The following is a 16,133-nucleotide window of genomic DNA, read 5'->3' on the forward strand; positions in this document are numbered from 1 at the left end:
AGATACCAAGAAACTACAGATGGTTTTTGCACTGAATGGAAATCCTTTGTAGCAGGGTATGCTGTTTGTTAGTGCAAAGGACTGATAGGTGTCGTCGTCTACACATTGTGAGTCTAAAACTGAGAATATTAACTTATTAGACTCCCCTTTGCAAAGACAGTGAAATAATGCTTGAGATAATGAGGATGGGAGCAAAAATGCAGAACATATTTCTTGTATTTTCTAAAAGAAAATAAAATGCTGATATTTTATCAATAAGGTGTTTGGCAGCTATGATGTAGCATGATCTGTAGCATGAGTCTGAGAAATAAAATACATGAGTTATGCAAAAAAGGGCACAAAGGTAATCCCTTGATAAAGAAGAATTATTTGGGAGGAAGAGTGCAGACAAACAACCTAATCTTACTTATGAGTATTCAAAGAGATGGACTGGTACCAGGTGAGGAAGAGAATTTTGGTGAGGAGCTTGCAACTGAATATGCTCTGGATGAAGCCTTAATGGAACAAAGTTTTACAGTATATGATGTGTCAATGACTCACTTTGTGTACAGTTCTAATGCACATCCTCCCAGTGATAGCTTCAATTTGTACTGGCATCTGAAATATTGCAAAGACTGTTTCCGGGCTTTAGAAAGGGAGGAAGCATATAAAAATAGGATGCACTAAGCAAAAATGTACATGTATATAAAATAAAGTTCATCTGAATAGCAATCATATAATCTCTTAAGAAATTAACTCCGGGATGCAAAAAAAATGGCAGTGAGAATGCATCTATTGCCTGCTGTTCCAAGAAGCTTTTTGACAAAACAAGAGCAAAAACACACAAAGCTACCTGAACACAGGTCTGACACTAAATCACAAGTGTCCACTTCTCTTACTAGCTGTTAATAAATTGCTTTGGAATAGGTGCAGGCAAACAGGAGATCTTCCCAAAAGCTTGTTTCATTGTTCTCCCTCAGTTAATGAATGTCAGCAAGTGGAAGAGAACAGAAATTTGATATGTTTTTCCAGCCTTTCTCATTGAAGCACTTGCAAAATGTTAGAGGCCACGGGCATAAAACTGAAATACAGAGAAATTAATGTTGTCTATAGATTTTCAGGATGTAATCTGGGCAATTTCAGCTTGTGGCATACTTCAGGTCTTAAGCAGTGTTATAACAGCTTACTATGACTTGAACATGATTTTAGTATGAGTAATCTGATGTTGAATATCGTTTATTATCCTGTTACACATTTCCAATTGAGATAGACCTGTTTATGGAGTTAGTATTATGTGACTACAGATGAACAAGCTATATGAAGTGAACAGTTTAACTCAACAAACATAATCCTTCTTCTTTTCAAAGTACTCCTGGAGGATCAGCGAATTCTATACATGTATAAGTAAATCATAAGTGTTCAAACAATCTAAGTTGTGAGTTATGCATGAACTATTCACTTAAGCACTCAATAGTGGGCTGCTTGTGATTTATGCTCTAGTTGGTCACCTATTACAAATTACACTGTTTTTGATGCCTGCCTCAATGGTAAATAGTGCAACATTGCCTTAAACTATCTGCAAAAAGCAACTGGGAATTCCCTCAGCTAGAAGGCTTCTCAGGTAGCAGAAAGCCTTTACTTGTATCTATCAATTCCTGCATCCATTACCTTCATCTTCATAGGAAAAAAAGATGAACCTGCCTCTGGCATACCATTGGTAGGGAAAAAAACTGTGGAAAGGCACAAAGCAGCAAGCTCTGCAGGATCCCTACATTAAACTTCCACAAAGTTCACAGAGCTGCCATAAAGACCTTTAAAGACCTTTAAAGACCTTTAGCATCAGGACTTTACAAGGGAATAGAAATTTTCCCTGATACTGTCATACCCATCTGGTCAACATGGAGTTTGGAATGTGTGCTCAGTCAAAACCTACTTGATTTTCTTTTAATGAACAGGGAGTGAAAAAAAAAATAAATGAAGAAATAAGCAAGGCCAATTTCCATTAATCAGATCTGCAGATACCGTTTTAGCATTACTTGCTCATCTCTTCATGAGGTTATGAAAATGTTACCTGCTAGCACTCTTATTCTTTTGTTAGCAGCAAAAGAGTTAAATCGGTACAAAGTAGCATATAATCCCACAGACAGGCAGCTGAGTAAATATCCTACTACAACAGTGAATGTATTTCTATTTATCATATCTATTGATGCAGCCTAGTGACACCTGAGAAATAGGAGGCATCTTCAATTTTAGAAAGTAATGAGCATCAGACAAAGTAATCCTAATTTATCTTTGCTTAATCTGCTGCAGTTAACAGAACTATATTGGCAATGTATTCAGTGCTGTACATTTACTTAGAGCCATACATACAGAAAGCTTGGAAATAAATGGCAGTAACTTTGTGGATGCCTGTGCTCATATATAAGTGTGAAATAATATGCAAATGCAATATGTATTCTGTACTTCTCAGGACATCTGAAGAAGTGATATGATAGGATTGTGCAGCCATCACTCTGATCCACAACTTAAATCAATGAATATATTCCTATCCCAGAGAATTTATGTTTGAGCAGTAATTTTCAACCTAAATTTATTGTTTTTGGAAAAGTAAAAACCATGGGACATATTTCAGTATATATATGCAAGCCTCCCGAGCCACTTAAAAATGGATTGTACATAAGAAGATACAATCATTATGCTGTTATAATATCCTTTACGGTGCAAAATCATCCTCCTGGAAAAATTCTCCCTATTCATTTAAGCAAATTTTTCAGCATTCAACACTGGGACCCATTTTCATCAAATTCTCCTCCTTTGGGATTTTTTGCTGCTTCAGGATTTAAGGGAGAAGACCATATGAGGACAAACTTTTTATCCTTTCCACAGGAAATATCCCATGCAAGGGAGAAAGCAATGTACTTGACATTTTTCCTTGTGATAGAAAATGGATAAAAGTGGGTCAGCCACTCCTTTTATTATTATTATTATTATCATCATCATTATTAATGAGTTCTAAAACATGCAGCTATGCAGCTCTCCAAGTAGCTCTGACAACAGAAGTAAAACATCACGGTTGTGTTCAGCCACAATAACTAACAAATCTAATAACTAATAACTCTATTAGTCAACATACAAATACAAAACTAGCAACTCATACCAAAAGAGCATCTTTCCTTCCTGGAATTAGTTCTTTCCTGCTAAGTGCTTTTGTGATTGAACTGAAAGCAAACAGAAGCTTGAAAACTTCAGCTAACACGGGAGCTTTATTTAATATACTGTGCGTGTCTGTGTGTGTATAGTTAATTATGTTTCATACTGGCTCTTCAGGTGCATTTCCTTTTAATTTCTTAACTCTGTACATCATTACTGGTCAATTCTTTTTTTATTATTATTATTTTTCATTTTTTTAAATTTGTGGTCCAATAAAGTTTCAGTTATTTATACTTCGTAAAGACTGCATTTTCTCACTTAACTGATCAGTAGACAAATAATGTAGATTTTATTTTAATCAGACGCTACATAATTTAAGAAACCAAGCATTTAATTGCACATGTAATATTTTAAAGTGCAAATGCACAACCTGCCTACTCAAGGTAATACTGGAAAATAAGTTGAGTAAGAGGCTTAAAAAGATGGATCTGTACAGTAAATGCTTCATTCAGTGCAAAACTGGATCCACCGTAAGCTGGCACCAAAGCTAACTTATCTGTAAATTTAGATGACCTACATATGCCAGAGATTTTACACTGTTTCTTTTTGTCTTCTCATTGTCAATTCCAGAGTTTGAGCGAACATGTATTTTTAATGTGCAAATTGCAAATACATTATTTTTATGTCTTTCCACACATAGCATACAAAGTAAACCTGAAAAAATATATTAATGGTATATTGGTAGGTGTGAGTACAAATCTATTGATGTACGTGTAAATAGCAGTATTTGAGTAGGAGCGTGCAATCCACTACAGACTGAATCCTAACGTTACATACAGAGAGGAAGTGTTCCACGTGCAGCTTTAATATTTCTATCTCACGAGTTTGAGGAACAGGCTTGACAAGATTTCATACCCACAGCACTCTGCACCTGGTTCCCATTATAAACACGTCCTTGATAATGGAGCTATGTTCTTACACAGGGGCTAATGTCGGCAGTGGCATTTTCCTCCCATAACTCTTATGATGTGAGTACCAGTGTTAGGGATGTATTTGACCCCTCTGTGCATCTGAAGTTACAAATTCCATCACTTTCCTCACTACATACAGACAAATCAGATAAAACATTTCTTTAAACACTGGGAAAATTTCTAAGGCTGATTTTATTTCCTGTGATATCTGTAAAAGCTAATGATATAGTACAGGCTTCAGTGTTAGATCAGAAGTAATTATTTTTATCCTTGTTTGTTTTTAATGGAAACATTTCTCTTTAAAAAATATGGTTGGAGATGTAGGGATTGGGTTTTTTTCCACAAAGCTCTCCTTTGCTTTTCATTTCCAATTATATTTTGAAGTTCTAATTGTAAAGATAAATTCACTAACACACTTCCCCATGTCTGAGGGATCTAAAATTCACCCAGCTCCTCAACAGTGTGTTTAATTCCTCATCAGGCCTTAGAATAAATGATTTCTACAAGAGGAAAAAGACAATGCACACTTTTTCCTATTGTTATCTTAGAAATATTTTGATGTAGAAAAGCAATGCAAGCATATATGAAATTCATATAAGAGAAAAACCCATCAACATCCAGAACTTCTCAGAAACACAGCACAGATTTCCCTGGTGCAATAGACTGCCTAGGAAGACCAGTCATTACACAGATAATACACTCAGCAAAAAAGTTGCCTGGCATTGTTAATTTTTTCCCACTCCTTCATTGATTCATTAATTTCATGCTTTATCTTATCATCCAGTTTCAAATATTGGAAACAACAGCATCAACAAACAGATTTTTTTCCAGCTACAAAGCTAAATGCTTGAAGTCCCACATGTTTTCCAGTTCTAATAAAAGGGGGCAGTATTACATCAGCTGAAATTCTGAATTGTCCAAACAATCACAAATAGTGCTGGAGAAGGATACAAAACTACTGAATTTCACTAAAAATAGACAGTCATACATAGATACTAACAAACTTGCTCGTCTGCCAAAGGGAAAATCGTCAGGTTTCCTGCACTACAGCTATTTCAGAACATTTTTACTGGAGGAAATAGTTTTCTTTCCAAACTATTAGGGAAGCATTATACCTAATGCAGGTTTTTCATGTAGCCAGGATAAGTGTTAAGCCACAAAAGGAAACTGAAAAGTTAATTCAAAATATTTGGGAAAAATTGAAGGGGAAAAAAAAAAAAGTATTTTTTAAATTTCTAAAATAGTGGTACTCAAATACAGCTTTAGGAAGTTAACTTTGAACACCCAGTATATGAAAAAACTTTGCCTACACATATTATTTACAGCCATAAGATTACTAAATTGGCCAAATTTGCCATAGTAGTGTATGAAGGACATTTTTAAGAATGAAGAGGATTGCTGCTATTTGTATTTGAAATTTTCCCTATTCTGGGGCACCTTGCTCACACAAGTCATTTATCTGTTGTAAAATGATGGGACTGTGAAGGGCAATGTGTGCAGTGCATCCTTCTGCATCTAGGAAACTCCCCAGGTAAAGCTTTGTTAACAGAACAGGATGATGTATTCAGGAAAAATAGTTTCCCAGTTGCAGCGTCTCTATCGAAATCAGTTTCTTCATTAGACAGATGGAATACATTCCCTCAGAGCTAAATAAAGCAGTTGCTTTCTTTTTGCCCTCTATACAGTTTCACATTTTTAAATATAGAATTTAAAAATGTTCATTTAAAGTTGCACTGAATTATACCTAAGAGTACGCTATAGGGACCTTCCTTAAGCTGTGGTGAGAACAGTACTTGGTACAATGTCTCTTTTAGACAATACCATAAAAAAAGTAACAACTTTGCAAAGCTAGTCATTTTCTATGGATATTGTCATTCTTTTTATAGGAAATCAAAGAGGGAAAAAAACTTTTCTCATAGCAAATAATAATAGACCAGTCTTTGCAAATCTAAACTACTCATTCAGAAAGATTTATAAAAATCCAGAAGGCCCTTAAGACCAGTTCATTCACGTTTTCAGTGTTCTCCTGCCTCCACAGTTACTCTGTAAGTCTGCATGAATGGAGAGAAAAAGGCTGTTGGAAAAAATGTCACCTATGTAATCCAATACTGCTTGTACTCTGAAAAATAAACAACACAGTCCTGGAGCCATTGCAGAAAAAAAAGAATATTATGCACAAATAACTAGTAACTTTTTCTACAAAGACTTCATAAAGTGTTTTCATTAGGCAAACTTTGCACGCATGTGCAGTAGGTTCATATACGTGATGAAGCGTAGCGGCTCCAGAGGAGTTGTTACACTCCACTGTGTCAGTAATCCACATATTTAACAGTCCCTAAATACAGCAGAGCGTATCACCTCCAAAGGGGTCGTTATGGCTTATCAAGTCAAATCCAAATGCCTAAACATGGATTTGATCAATAGGCCATAACATCTCTGTGGGTAAATAATATACATTTTTAAGAATTTTCACATTTTATATACAAACTGTGGCCTATCTTAGGATAAATTATGTGGATTCCAATTTTAAAACTTTGATTCAGAAATAAGAAAGCAATAAAAGTCTCATTGTAAGAGGTATTAAAATATTATAATTCCCAGAAAGTAGGTGGTGACTCACATCATTTATTTTGAGGACTAACTCTGGTTTCTTACTGCAAATAAACAGCTATCTGAAAATCTACAAAAGAGTAGGAATGGAATACGAACATAAAAATATCATACTAAATTCTCCTTTTTCTCAAATCTCAATGAATCTGCTTCAAGGGTAAGAAAATGGGGAGGTGGGGATACCTGTGGGTTCAGCAGATATAAGGTCACTATTTCACAGTATCACAGAATGGTTTAGCTTGGAAAGGACCTCTGGAAACCAGGCTGCCCAGGACCATGTCCAGACATGAGAATAGTAGAATAGAAATAGAATTTAGTAGGCATGTTCTATTCTGACTTAATATATTTTTCTCCAATGAAGATTAGCATGTAACTGTATTTTCTTTTTTTCTACAAAGAGTTTTGAAGTGTTTTTGTCAGTGTTTTCATGCTTAATACATACACCATCAGTTACATTACAGATTACATAGTATTTTCCGGTTCAGTTAAAGCCCTAAATCAAATCAAATCAAATCTAGGAAATCATACTCCTCCAAAATAATAAGATAATAATAGCTCTAGAATGCAAATTCTGTTTAAGTATTTTAATGCACTCATTTTTGTTGAAGGTAAACATGGATGAAAGTCATATCCACTGAACAAAGACAATTCTCTGACAAATTTACTTCTGCCATGTCAAGTGGAAAGAGAGCTGTGTATTTTCTGGATATTCTTCTCCCCCCCCCCCCCTTCCCCAGTATTTCTCTTTACTTGTGAAGCTGCTGACACATCTGCTTCTCCCTTTTTCCTCAGTCTATCTGCACCTGAAATGCATCTGGTAAGGTAAGGTAGAAAAAAAACATCTCTGCACTGATGACTTTTTGCCTTGAGTACATAAATTGAAATAACTCTGTAACTGTAGATGTCCTCAGAATAGTATCATCTCTAAACGTACCCAAACTGTAATGCTTTAGCAAATGGTAAAGTCTGACTGTGCCAGAGAGCTGCACATTTTTGTTTTGTACTTTCTGATGAGTGAATATCTGTGAGCACTTTTAAAGCTTTGTAGGAGGTTTTGTTTGAACGGCAGAATATGAACAGGCAATTTTCAATTCAGTGTCTCTAACCAAATACCAAGTTTTCTGAGACTTAAATGACACGTTTTCAAAAAAGCCTAGGCCCAGGCTTTGAAGCCGTGTGCATCATTTTGTAAGCGTAATCATTTGCACAACAAACTATTACCAGCTATCTGAACTTGAAGACCAGTAACTGACCAAGACTCAATAGCTTTTTTAAACCATCTGCAGGCAATTAATTTGTCATCTTTTTCTGGTGCCAGCTTCTAACTACTCATTTATAAATGTCTAATTACCTGAAGCCAATTTCTGAAAATTTGGTCCTGAAAACACAGCATCCCCATTCTTCAAAAGAAACCAATCCAGACTTGCAACTCTGTTATCAAAGCTTCACCGGGATTATGACAGAAACTGTGCACCATGTTCTTTGCATACAATTATTTCAAAATTATGTTTTTTTATTGAAGTGATCTGTCATTCCCTCCCCTCATTTTGATCATCCTACTCGTAATTTTTAGACTAAAAGAAATACATCATAATATAAAAATTGAAAGGGCACAAGGTAAAAGAGGGGGAGCAGGGATGGGAAGAGTATTCTAGAATTCTATTTGTTCAAAGGATGCTTCTGTTCTTTATGTATTTTATACATGCTACAAAGCATAAATATTTTCCCTTAGAATACAAGACTCTAATTCAATTCTTCTTTTTTCCTTTATGTTAGAGTGTCAGCATCTATCCTAATTTTAAAAGATAAATTTATAACCTATTCTTTTGCCATCTTAAATAAAAACTTACTTTGTACAATACAAGAAGTAAGCACGATACTGAAAAGACTCAGGGAGCAGTAACTGAAAAGTAAGTGGATGCCATTTTTATACTTACTTTTCAAAGTTAAATCAAATGTTAAGAATTCTTTCAATAACCCTTGTACTGTGTTAGATATTTTTAAATGTCAAGCAACTGAAACTCATAAAATACATTTTCAAACAAGCATATTTTATACACTCTTAATACTAATTATAAGTGTGACATTTATTTTATAACTTTAATACTCTATGTCTCAGTTAGGGACAAACACTGATTCTACATTGAGAGATTTATCTGAATATGGCTTGCTGGGTCAGTTATTAATTTCTCTACTTTTCATGCTACCAATCTGTGTTAAATGAGTTTTTCAATGAGCCTTTGAATTTGCCTTTTAAAAGTGTTTTTAATCCTGTGTAGCGTTAGTTTAACAAATCTTTTCAATAGATGCCAAACCTTTTTCTTGTTATAAGTACTGTAAGAAACCAAGAATCTGGCAAAAATGTAAAATATAAAATGTAGATAAAAAGTTATTAATCAATCTTTGCCAGTTCTGTTTATAAAATTTCCTTTTCTTTCTTTTCCCCACCTTCTGACAATCTGCTTACTCACCACTTATTCCCCTGTGAGTTGAGAAAAGATCATACAGTCATCAAACTCACAGTTTAGGATATAGTTAATATTCTGCTGTATCTTATAATCAGCTTAGACTAAAAATTCTTTACTCCTTCAAGAATAATAGCCTCTTCCTTTAGTCCTCAGAATATATTTAACCTACCCTCTAAAACAGAAATACAACTGAATTTTCAGTAATGAATTAAATGAATTGAAAAGTCATCTGCTTTTTTATTTATTTAATTATTTGTATAATTGATTTTCTCCAGCAAATACTCTGAAACGGTATATGATTCTTATAGACAAGTGAACCAACCAGTTTTCTAATTGTTCATTGTCAAGTTAAATAATAACAGTTCCTATTTGCCCAGTGCTATAATGATAACTGCTTCTAGTTATCTGAAATGTGGAGTATTGTGGTATATAACTGATTTTGTGCCAGTGGCATAAGAAAACTGTATGCTGGAAAAAAACTAATTATTATTTCTTTTTTCTTTTGCAGTATAATCCACCTCTAGGGAAGTAAACAGAGTAGCAGCATTCACCAGAAAATCAGCTCTACAGTTCAGCCTATTACCTGATTCAGTGTTTACTGTCTCTGTTTTACACACAGAGATCTGCTCTTAGAGCAGATCTTGCAGAGCTTGGAAAGACTAAACAGAAGGACGGCACAGATGTAAAGAATTTCCCAAGTGAGTTTTTGTTGTCTAAGTGGTCCTTAAAATGTGTGTGATAGAAACTGTCCCTCATCTTTGTTCCATGATCTCACATTGCTATTTGCTACACTGAATATTGTCCTTCTCAGTCTGACGCTGGCTATGCTCCCTCACCACCTTCTCTACTTCATTATAGTACCCCACTTCACTTTACTATCTGGAAATACCATCAAAATTCAACAAAGAATTTTCACTGAAATCAAGAGTGAAAAGCACTGATTTGATCTTAAATACTTTGTTGAATGTGTGTCACAGATTCAGATACACTTAGGTATATGCAAAAGCACTGTAATGCTTCACCATGGCAGTATGCAACTGGCCTTTCTGTTATATTTATAAATCCAATAATTCGCAAAAGCACAATTCAAAATCAAGCAACCACAAAGAATGGTAGCTTCAAGCAGTTCATTTTCCACATTGGTGTAGGCAAGCTTACACATCAATCACATGTTGTGCATAGAAATGTTTTTTTTTCAGTACTTTGTAGAGAAGTTTGTAGAATAGAAATGTGAAGCAACAAGCTGTATTTAATGTGAACTGGAGATAGCAAACAGTTGTAAAACGATTTTAGACAAAAATAAGAAGCCATTTGCAGGGAAAAGAATGAATGACACACTGCATGGCAATGGGAGACATTACCTTTTCATTCCTGCAGTTGTTTAGACCCATGTTATTCATGGAGGGCAATTTTCCATCAACACCATGTGGCTGCTGTTGCTGCTGCTGCTCCCTTTGGATCTGCTCTCTCATTTTCCGAGCCTCCTGAATGGCTTTCATTACTGTGTCCTGGTCCCCAAACAGGGCAGGTGAATTAAGACTGGAAAGAATATCTATAAACAGAGAACACACTTTATTTAGGTAATCATCCAAATTAGAATCCAGTATAATCATTCAGTTCTCATCCTATTAAAACTGCAACCCCTTCAAAAGGAGGAGGGTTGGTCCTGGTTGTTTGTCTGAATTAATCTATAGAACTGATTCATAAGCCTGTTCTCTTCTTTCATTAAAAATATGACCACTGAAGTCTTGGCACAGCCTGATATGGAGGTATCTGAGTGTAACCATGGACTCAACATTCAAATTTACATGTTCAACACAAAATTTATCTGAAGCTTAAGAGAGAAGTTTTTAAAGTATTGGTAACAACAAAATGAACAAAGAAGGATAAAGAAATCTGATTTGGATGTGACTGTCAGACAGCATAGGTTCTGAAAGAGCACTTACAGTTACTTTGGCAGACAGAGCATATTATCAGATTAATATCAGTATAATGACAATTTTTTATAATATTTCAATGGCTTCTTCAGGAGCAAGGGGAAATGTTTTTATGGCTTATATTAAAAACATTCACACTTTAGGCATATCTTCTGTATCTATCTCTCTAGAATGGTCTTTGAGTTCAAACTAGTATGATGTTTTCTAATATTAGCAAGTGTAGTGGTAGCTGGAATTATATTGACAGGTAGAATAGCCAGCTAGCTAGCTGCAGAAACTTGATCTTTTAGAGATCATGAGGCTCTCAAGTGTTTTCAGAACTGAACAAATCAAAATTTTTATATATCTAAGGCATTTCTTTAACATACCTATTCATTTTTCACAAGTGTTTCTATATATTTTACAAGTACACTTGAGCTGTAGATAGTGAGTAAGTGGTTTGTAGCATTTAGTCACAGTTAAAATTTACTATCTGAACTTTAGGACTGATAACAGATTTTACAGCTCTCGATTCAGTTTCTTGACTGCTTAAGGAAGTCTTCATACACAAATTTCAGATCAATTTTGTTTCATTACTTAATAAGCTTTACTACTTAAAGAAGTTTCTATATGGGTCCAAAAATTCCATATTCTGGGAAGGGTACATTTGAGCTAAACAGCTGAAAAGCATATCTGGATTTGCCTTCTTGCCTGACTTCTGGTTTATCATATCACATTGATACAATGAATGGTCCTCGGCCTTGGTTCAACAAAGTGACTGAAAACTTATTTTAAGTATTGTAAATTGTAGCATTGAAATGAAATAACCACGTGGAACATCATTTCTCTCCAGTATCTAAGCAGGCCCTACATGCATGAAAAGCTATTTTTTGCTTCTTTAATCCAGAGGCCAAAATTAAAGAGTTAACTTTGCATGCACACTTCTATTTGATGTTTGTGGGGAAAATATTGATAGAAATCTCTCTTAAATATGTTTCATATATGCATATTTATTTACTTTTGTATATGTATTTGTATGCATGTGTTAAATATTTATTTGCTGTATTTTCTGTAGATGCATATCACTGCTGCATCATCTTGGTTACTCCTGTAAATCCTTGGCATTCAAACATTATTTGAAAATCTTTCCTGTATATTTTCTCTCCATTTTAAACAGAAATGTAGATGTAAGTATCTATTTAATTCAATGTGAGTGTATTCAAGCCAGCATTTCACACACAGAAAACTTGCCAGTTTTCTTCTTTCCCGAGGAGAGATTAATTACCTAAAGAGGATCCTCTTCCCAGAGATCCACCAAGGGGGCTGGGGATACTGCTCTTGTTTGTCACTGTCACTGGACTGCTTTTGCTAGCTGGGAAGAGGTTCTGTGTTGGAGATGTTGGTGATTTGACTGGTTCAGCTGTCTTGGGTCGGGCTGAAAGATTCAGTGGCTGGGCTGCTTCATCCTACAAGAGTTTAATGTAAGTAACTATTAGGGAAAGACAAATGAACACATAATTTTGCAAGCAAGTACTACTTTACACCTCGAAGACAATACCACATTCTCCTGCAATAATAACAAAAGAAGCTAATTATCTGCCTCCTTTAAGATTCAGTGAAAGGAAATCTCATTAATTTCTGTGTTATGCTTCTATTTACATTAACTATGTGGCTGGATCGTTCTTTTTGCCAAATTAAAATTTGAATTAGCTCACATTACAGCTTAATTTCCTAATGTGTTTTCAGAGATCTAAATTAACCTAGGGCATTTACAAAGAATTATTTAAAATTTCCAGCAGCTCAGTAATGCGTTTGCATTGGTTCTGTTTGAAAAGTTCCTGGCACTATAAAATTAAGTTATGTAGCTTATTTTTATATGTATTAGAAACTAAGCAATCAAATGTACTTCCATGAAAGAATCATTTGGAAGCCCCCGACAGTTCTTTGGCCCACATTTAATGCTGCTGCTATCTTATACATTCAGTGCATCTTATTTAGAGTGCATGTTTTGTTTAGTAAATCATCTACGCTCTTCCCTCATAACAAAAGTATTTCAGTGAATTCAAATTCCTTGACTTACTATGGTAAAAAATGTACAGTTTCTGCATTTTAGAGATATTTTATATTTTTCTAGAATTCAATTTTGGCTATTTTTTTTTAATCCAAATATGTAATGTACTTTTGACAGATTTATGTAGAATCTGGATTTTTTTTTTCACATAAAGCAATTCTGCTTCTTGATCATTCCATACTTCTGTAATTATTTCCATATTCTGTAGTTATTTCTGCTGCATTCAACCTTTACTGTGCCTGTACGCTTATTTGCATAAAGAAAAGGAATGGTTTTTTGAAGGATATGCAAATCTAGCATCAGTACTCATTTTGTTATACTTTTCATAGGCATTGTGAAAGAAATTCTGTCGTTGGCATACATCTTGATTCAGTGCTATGTGAGATGAGATAAGACTATTTGAGAAACATCTTTACTTTTGGAAGACGACCCATTCACAATATTAATTTTTTCAACTGGAGTAGATACATTGTAACCTTATTCTTATTCTTTGGGATTGTTCCTTTCACTTAATACATTTTAAAGAGTTTAGAAAGACAGATCTCTCATTTAAAACATGCCCATTGTAGAGTCGGGATGGATATAAGAAAATATCATCCATATACTACAACACAGCACCAATCATTTCAAAGCTTAAACCTAAGTGTCAGAATACAATAACACAGCACATTATCTCATCTTTTCCATTCTTCTTACCGTCAAGTAGTGATTTAGGAAAGTACAACTGATCATATACAAAACATTAAAAAGGAAAACATAACTAACAGGTATTTATAACGTCATCATACCTCCAGTTTTAAATTATTTCTATAAAATGCATGACATTTTCATTTTTCCTGACCCTGCAGTGCACACAAATGCCCACACATGTTCAGAGTCCAAGGGAAAGCAAAAACACAAAGGTATAAGGGACACAGAAGAGTGTCATGCTTTGTGGTCATGTTATGTGCAAACTGTTTCATTGCATGAACTGGCTTCAATAAATTTCTGTGAAAGTTTGAGCCCCTTTCAGACTACGAAGTTTGCTGGACTAGAGCCAGCAAACACGTATGCATAGAAACCTGTGTGACCATGTTCAATTTCCAAATAATTTTCTGCCTACTACTGATTGAAAAAAAAAAAGAGAAAAAAAAGTCTGAATGTTGCCAGATACCATTTGTTTGTACTTCATAGACAGCATTCTCTTTTCTGTAAGGCAACCGAAAAGCTGGAAATCATTCTGGTCACTGACTTGAGAAACCCATCATTCTTTTTTGTAAGATCTGACTACTGTAAAAGAATCCCATTAGTTCTATAAATAATGCATATAGTATATACAAACAACTGTTTAAATACAGAGAATACATGGAGGATTTGTTAAGCAATGCGTGATCATCAAAACTGTCATGTTCTATATAGGTAAAAAATTGCAAAGACAGCATACAGTTACCAGTTCATTAGACTTTATATAAATATATTTTATACTAACAACTTATTTTTTAAATTAGCTATTGGCATTTGTCCATATTAATTATCAGTAGTTTATTTTTAATATTTTCAATGCAATAGTATGCTTAATAAAATGAGAACAAAATGACTTCTTTTTTTATTAAGGTATATTTCAGTCCATTCAAGTTAAATTATGTAGGGAAACCCCCAAGAATTTGCATGTGGTCAAGTGTGTAATAGGACTCAGCTGGCCACAAAGCTGGAATGATATTGGCCTTGGTTCAAGGAGATATGTGCTTAAATTTAACCAGGGAAAATTTGACTCATATAGCAAGGGTTTGGTTTGGTGTAGATCCATTTGGCTCATTCACTTACGAAATTACATTTTTGCATTAAAGTAGTCGGCAGTATATTCTCAATATCATAAATCACTGTTGCTGGTGTCACTATACCACGGCAACTTTGCTGAAACAGTTGGGCTTTGCTTTTGGTGGCTTCTGTATTGACCATAACAAACTCTGCATATGTGGTAAATTTTACTGACTGCTCTCAAGCCTGGCATTGGATCACAAGAGGTAAAATATTAGACTAATACACGTCTACAGTTAAGTAAAGTGAATACTTTGCTAAACAAACCCTAGATCTGGCCATAATGGAATAGTTTTTATTTATTAGTACTCTCAGCCTAGCAAAAAAGTGTCACAGAAATTTATCAGCCAAGGCAGAAATATCTACTCATCCACACTTTACCACAATGATTGATGATAATGAAAAAACGAATGATATTTTACTCTCACGTCAAAAAAAAAAAAAAAAAGAAAAGAAAAAGAAAAAAAAGAAAAGAAAAGAAAAAAAGAAACTGCCACTTCAAGCGAGTAAAATCTTCCCAGGCTGATTCGAAGCTAAAGGACTATGCATCTATAAGGTTTTAGTAGTTAGCATTAAATGCATACTCTCTCAACACAAAGACGGCATACGCCTTTATTTAGATCTATTGTAATAATTCTGCAGTTATAGCACTATCATTCAAATTGATAATACATTTGAATGTGGTTTTTGTTTGTGGATTACAGTTAGGTTGGCTTTATTTCATCTTTTATTGTTTTTCTCCAGTTTGCAGTACATTTTTTTCAAGCATGCTTGGTCTCATGAAAATCAGAACAGCCGTAGGTCTACATAGCAATTAGAGCCAGCCTGTTCCTCCCAATGATACTAGATCCACCACAGATTTCAAGGGGTGCCCAATGTTCATTTCACACTGCTGGCAATTGCCTTGTTGTAGCTGCCTGGTTGCAAGCGAGAATAAGCAGGCACAAGAACCCAGTAGTGGCACAAAACCAAAGAGAAGCAGCTCCGTTGTCAGTAGCTGGGTGAAATCAGCAAAAGTCAAAGCAATCTGCAGTGACACAATATTTTACCTGAAGTCTCAAATTACATTTTCTTTTTATATGAAGCTTTTTCCAAAATTGTTGAAGAAGTAAAGCAAGAGATTTGTGAAATAATTAAATCTACAATCTCTCATGTCTTGACAACATAAACT

General features: G+C 34.6%; 1 protein-coding gene across 1 annotated transcript in view; it reads right to left on the minus strand.

Annotated features, from left to right (window-relative positions):
• The window catches only part of SOX6 (SRY-box transcription factor 6), a 399,666-nt gene that overhangs the window by 46,706 nt on the left and 336,827 nt on the right, over positions 1–16,133 (minus strand). Inside the window, exons 15-16 of the mRNA XM_032444750.1 lie at positions 12,380–12,560; positions 10,540–10,730 (exon numbers count right to left, since the gene is read on the minus strand). Coding sequence (XP_032300641.1) covers positions 10,540–10,730; positions 12,380–12,560 — 372 coding nt within the window. The remainder of the gene's footprint in view (positions 1–10,539; positions 10,731–12,379; positions 12,561–16,133) is intronic.

Source organism: Coturnix japonica, chromosome 5, assembly GCF_001577835.2.
Source record: "Coturnix japonica isolate 7356 chromosome 5, Coturnix japonica 2.1, whole genome shotgun sequence".
NCBI classification, from domain to species: Eukaryota; Metazoa; Chordata; class Aves; order Galliformes; family Phasianidae; genus Coturnix; species Coturnix japonica.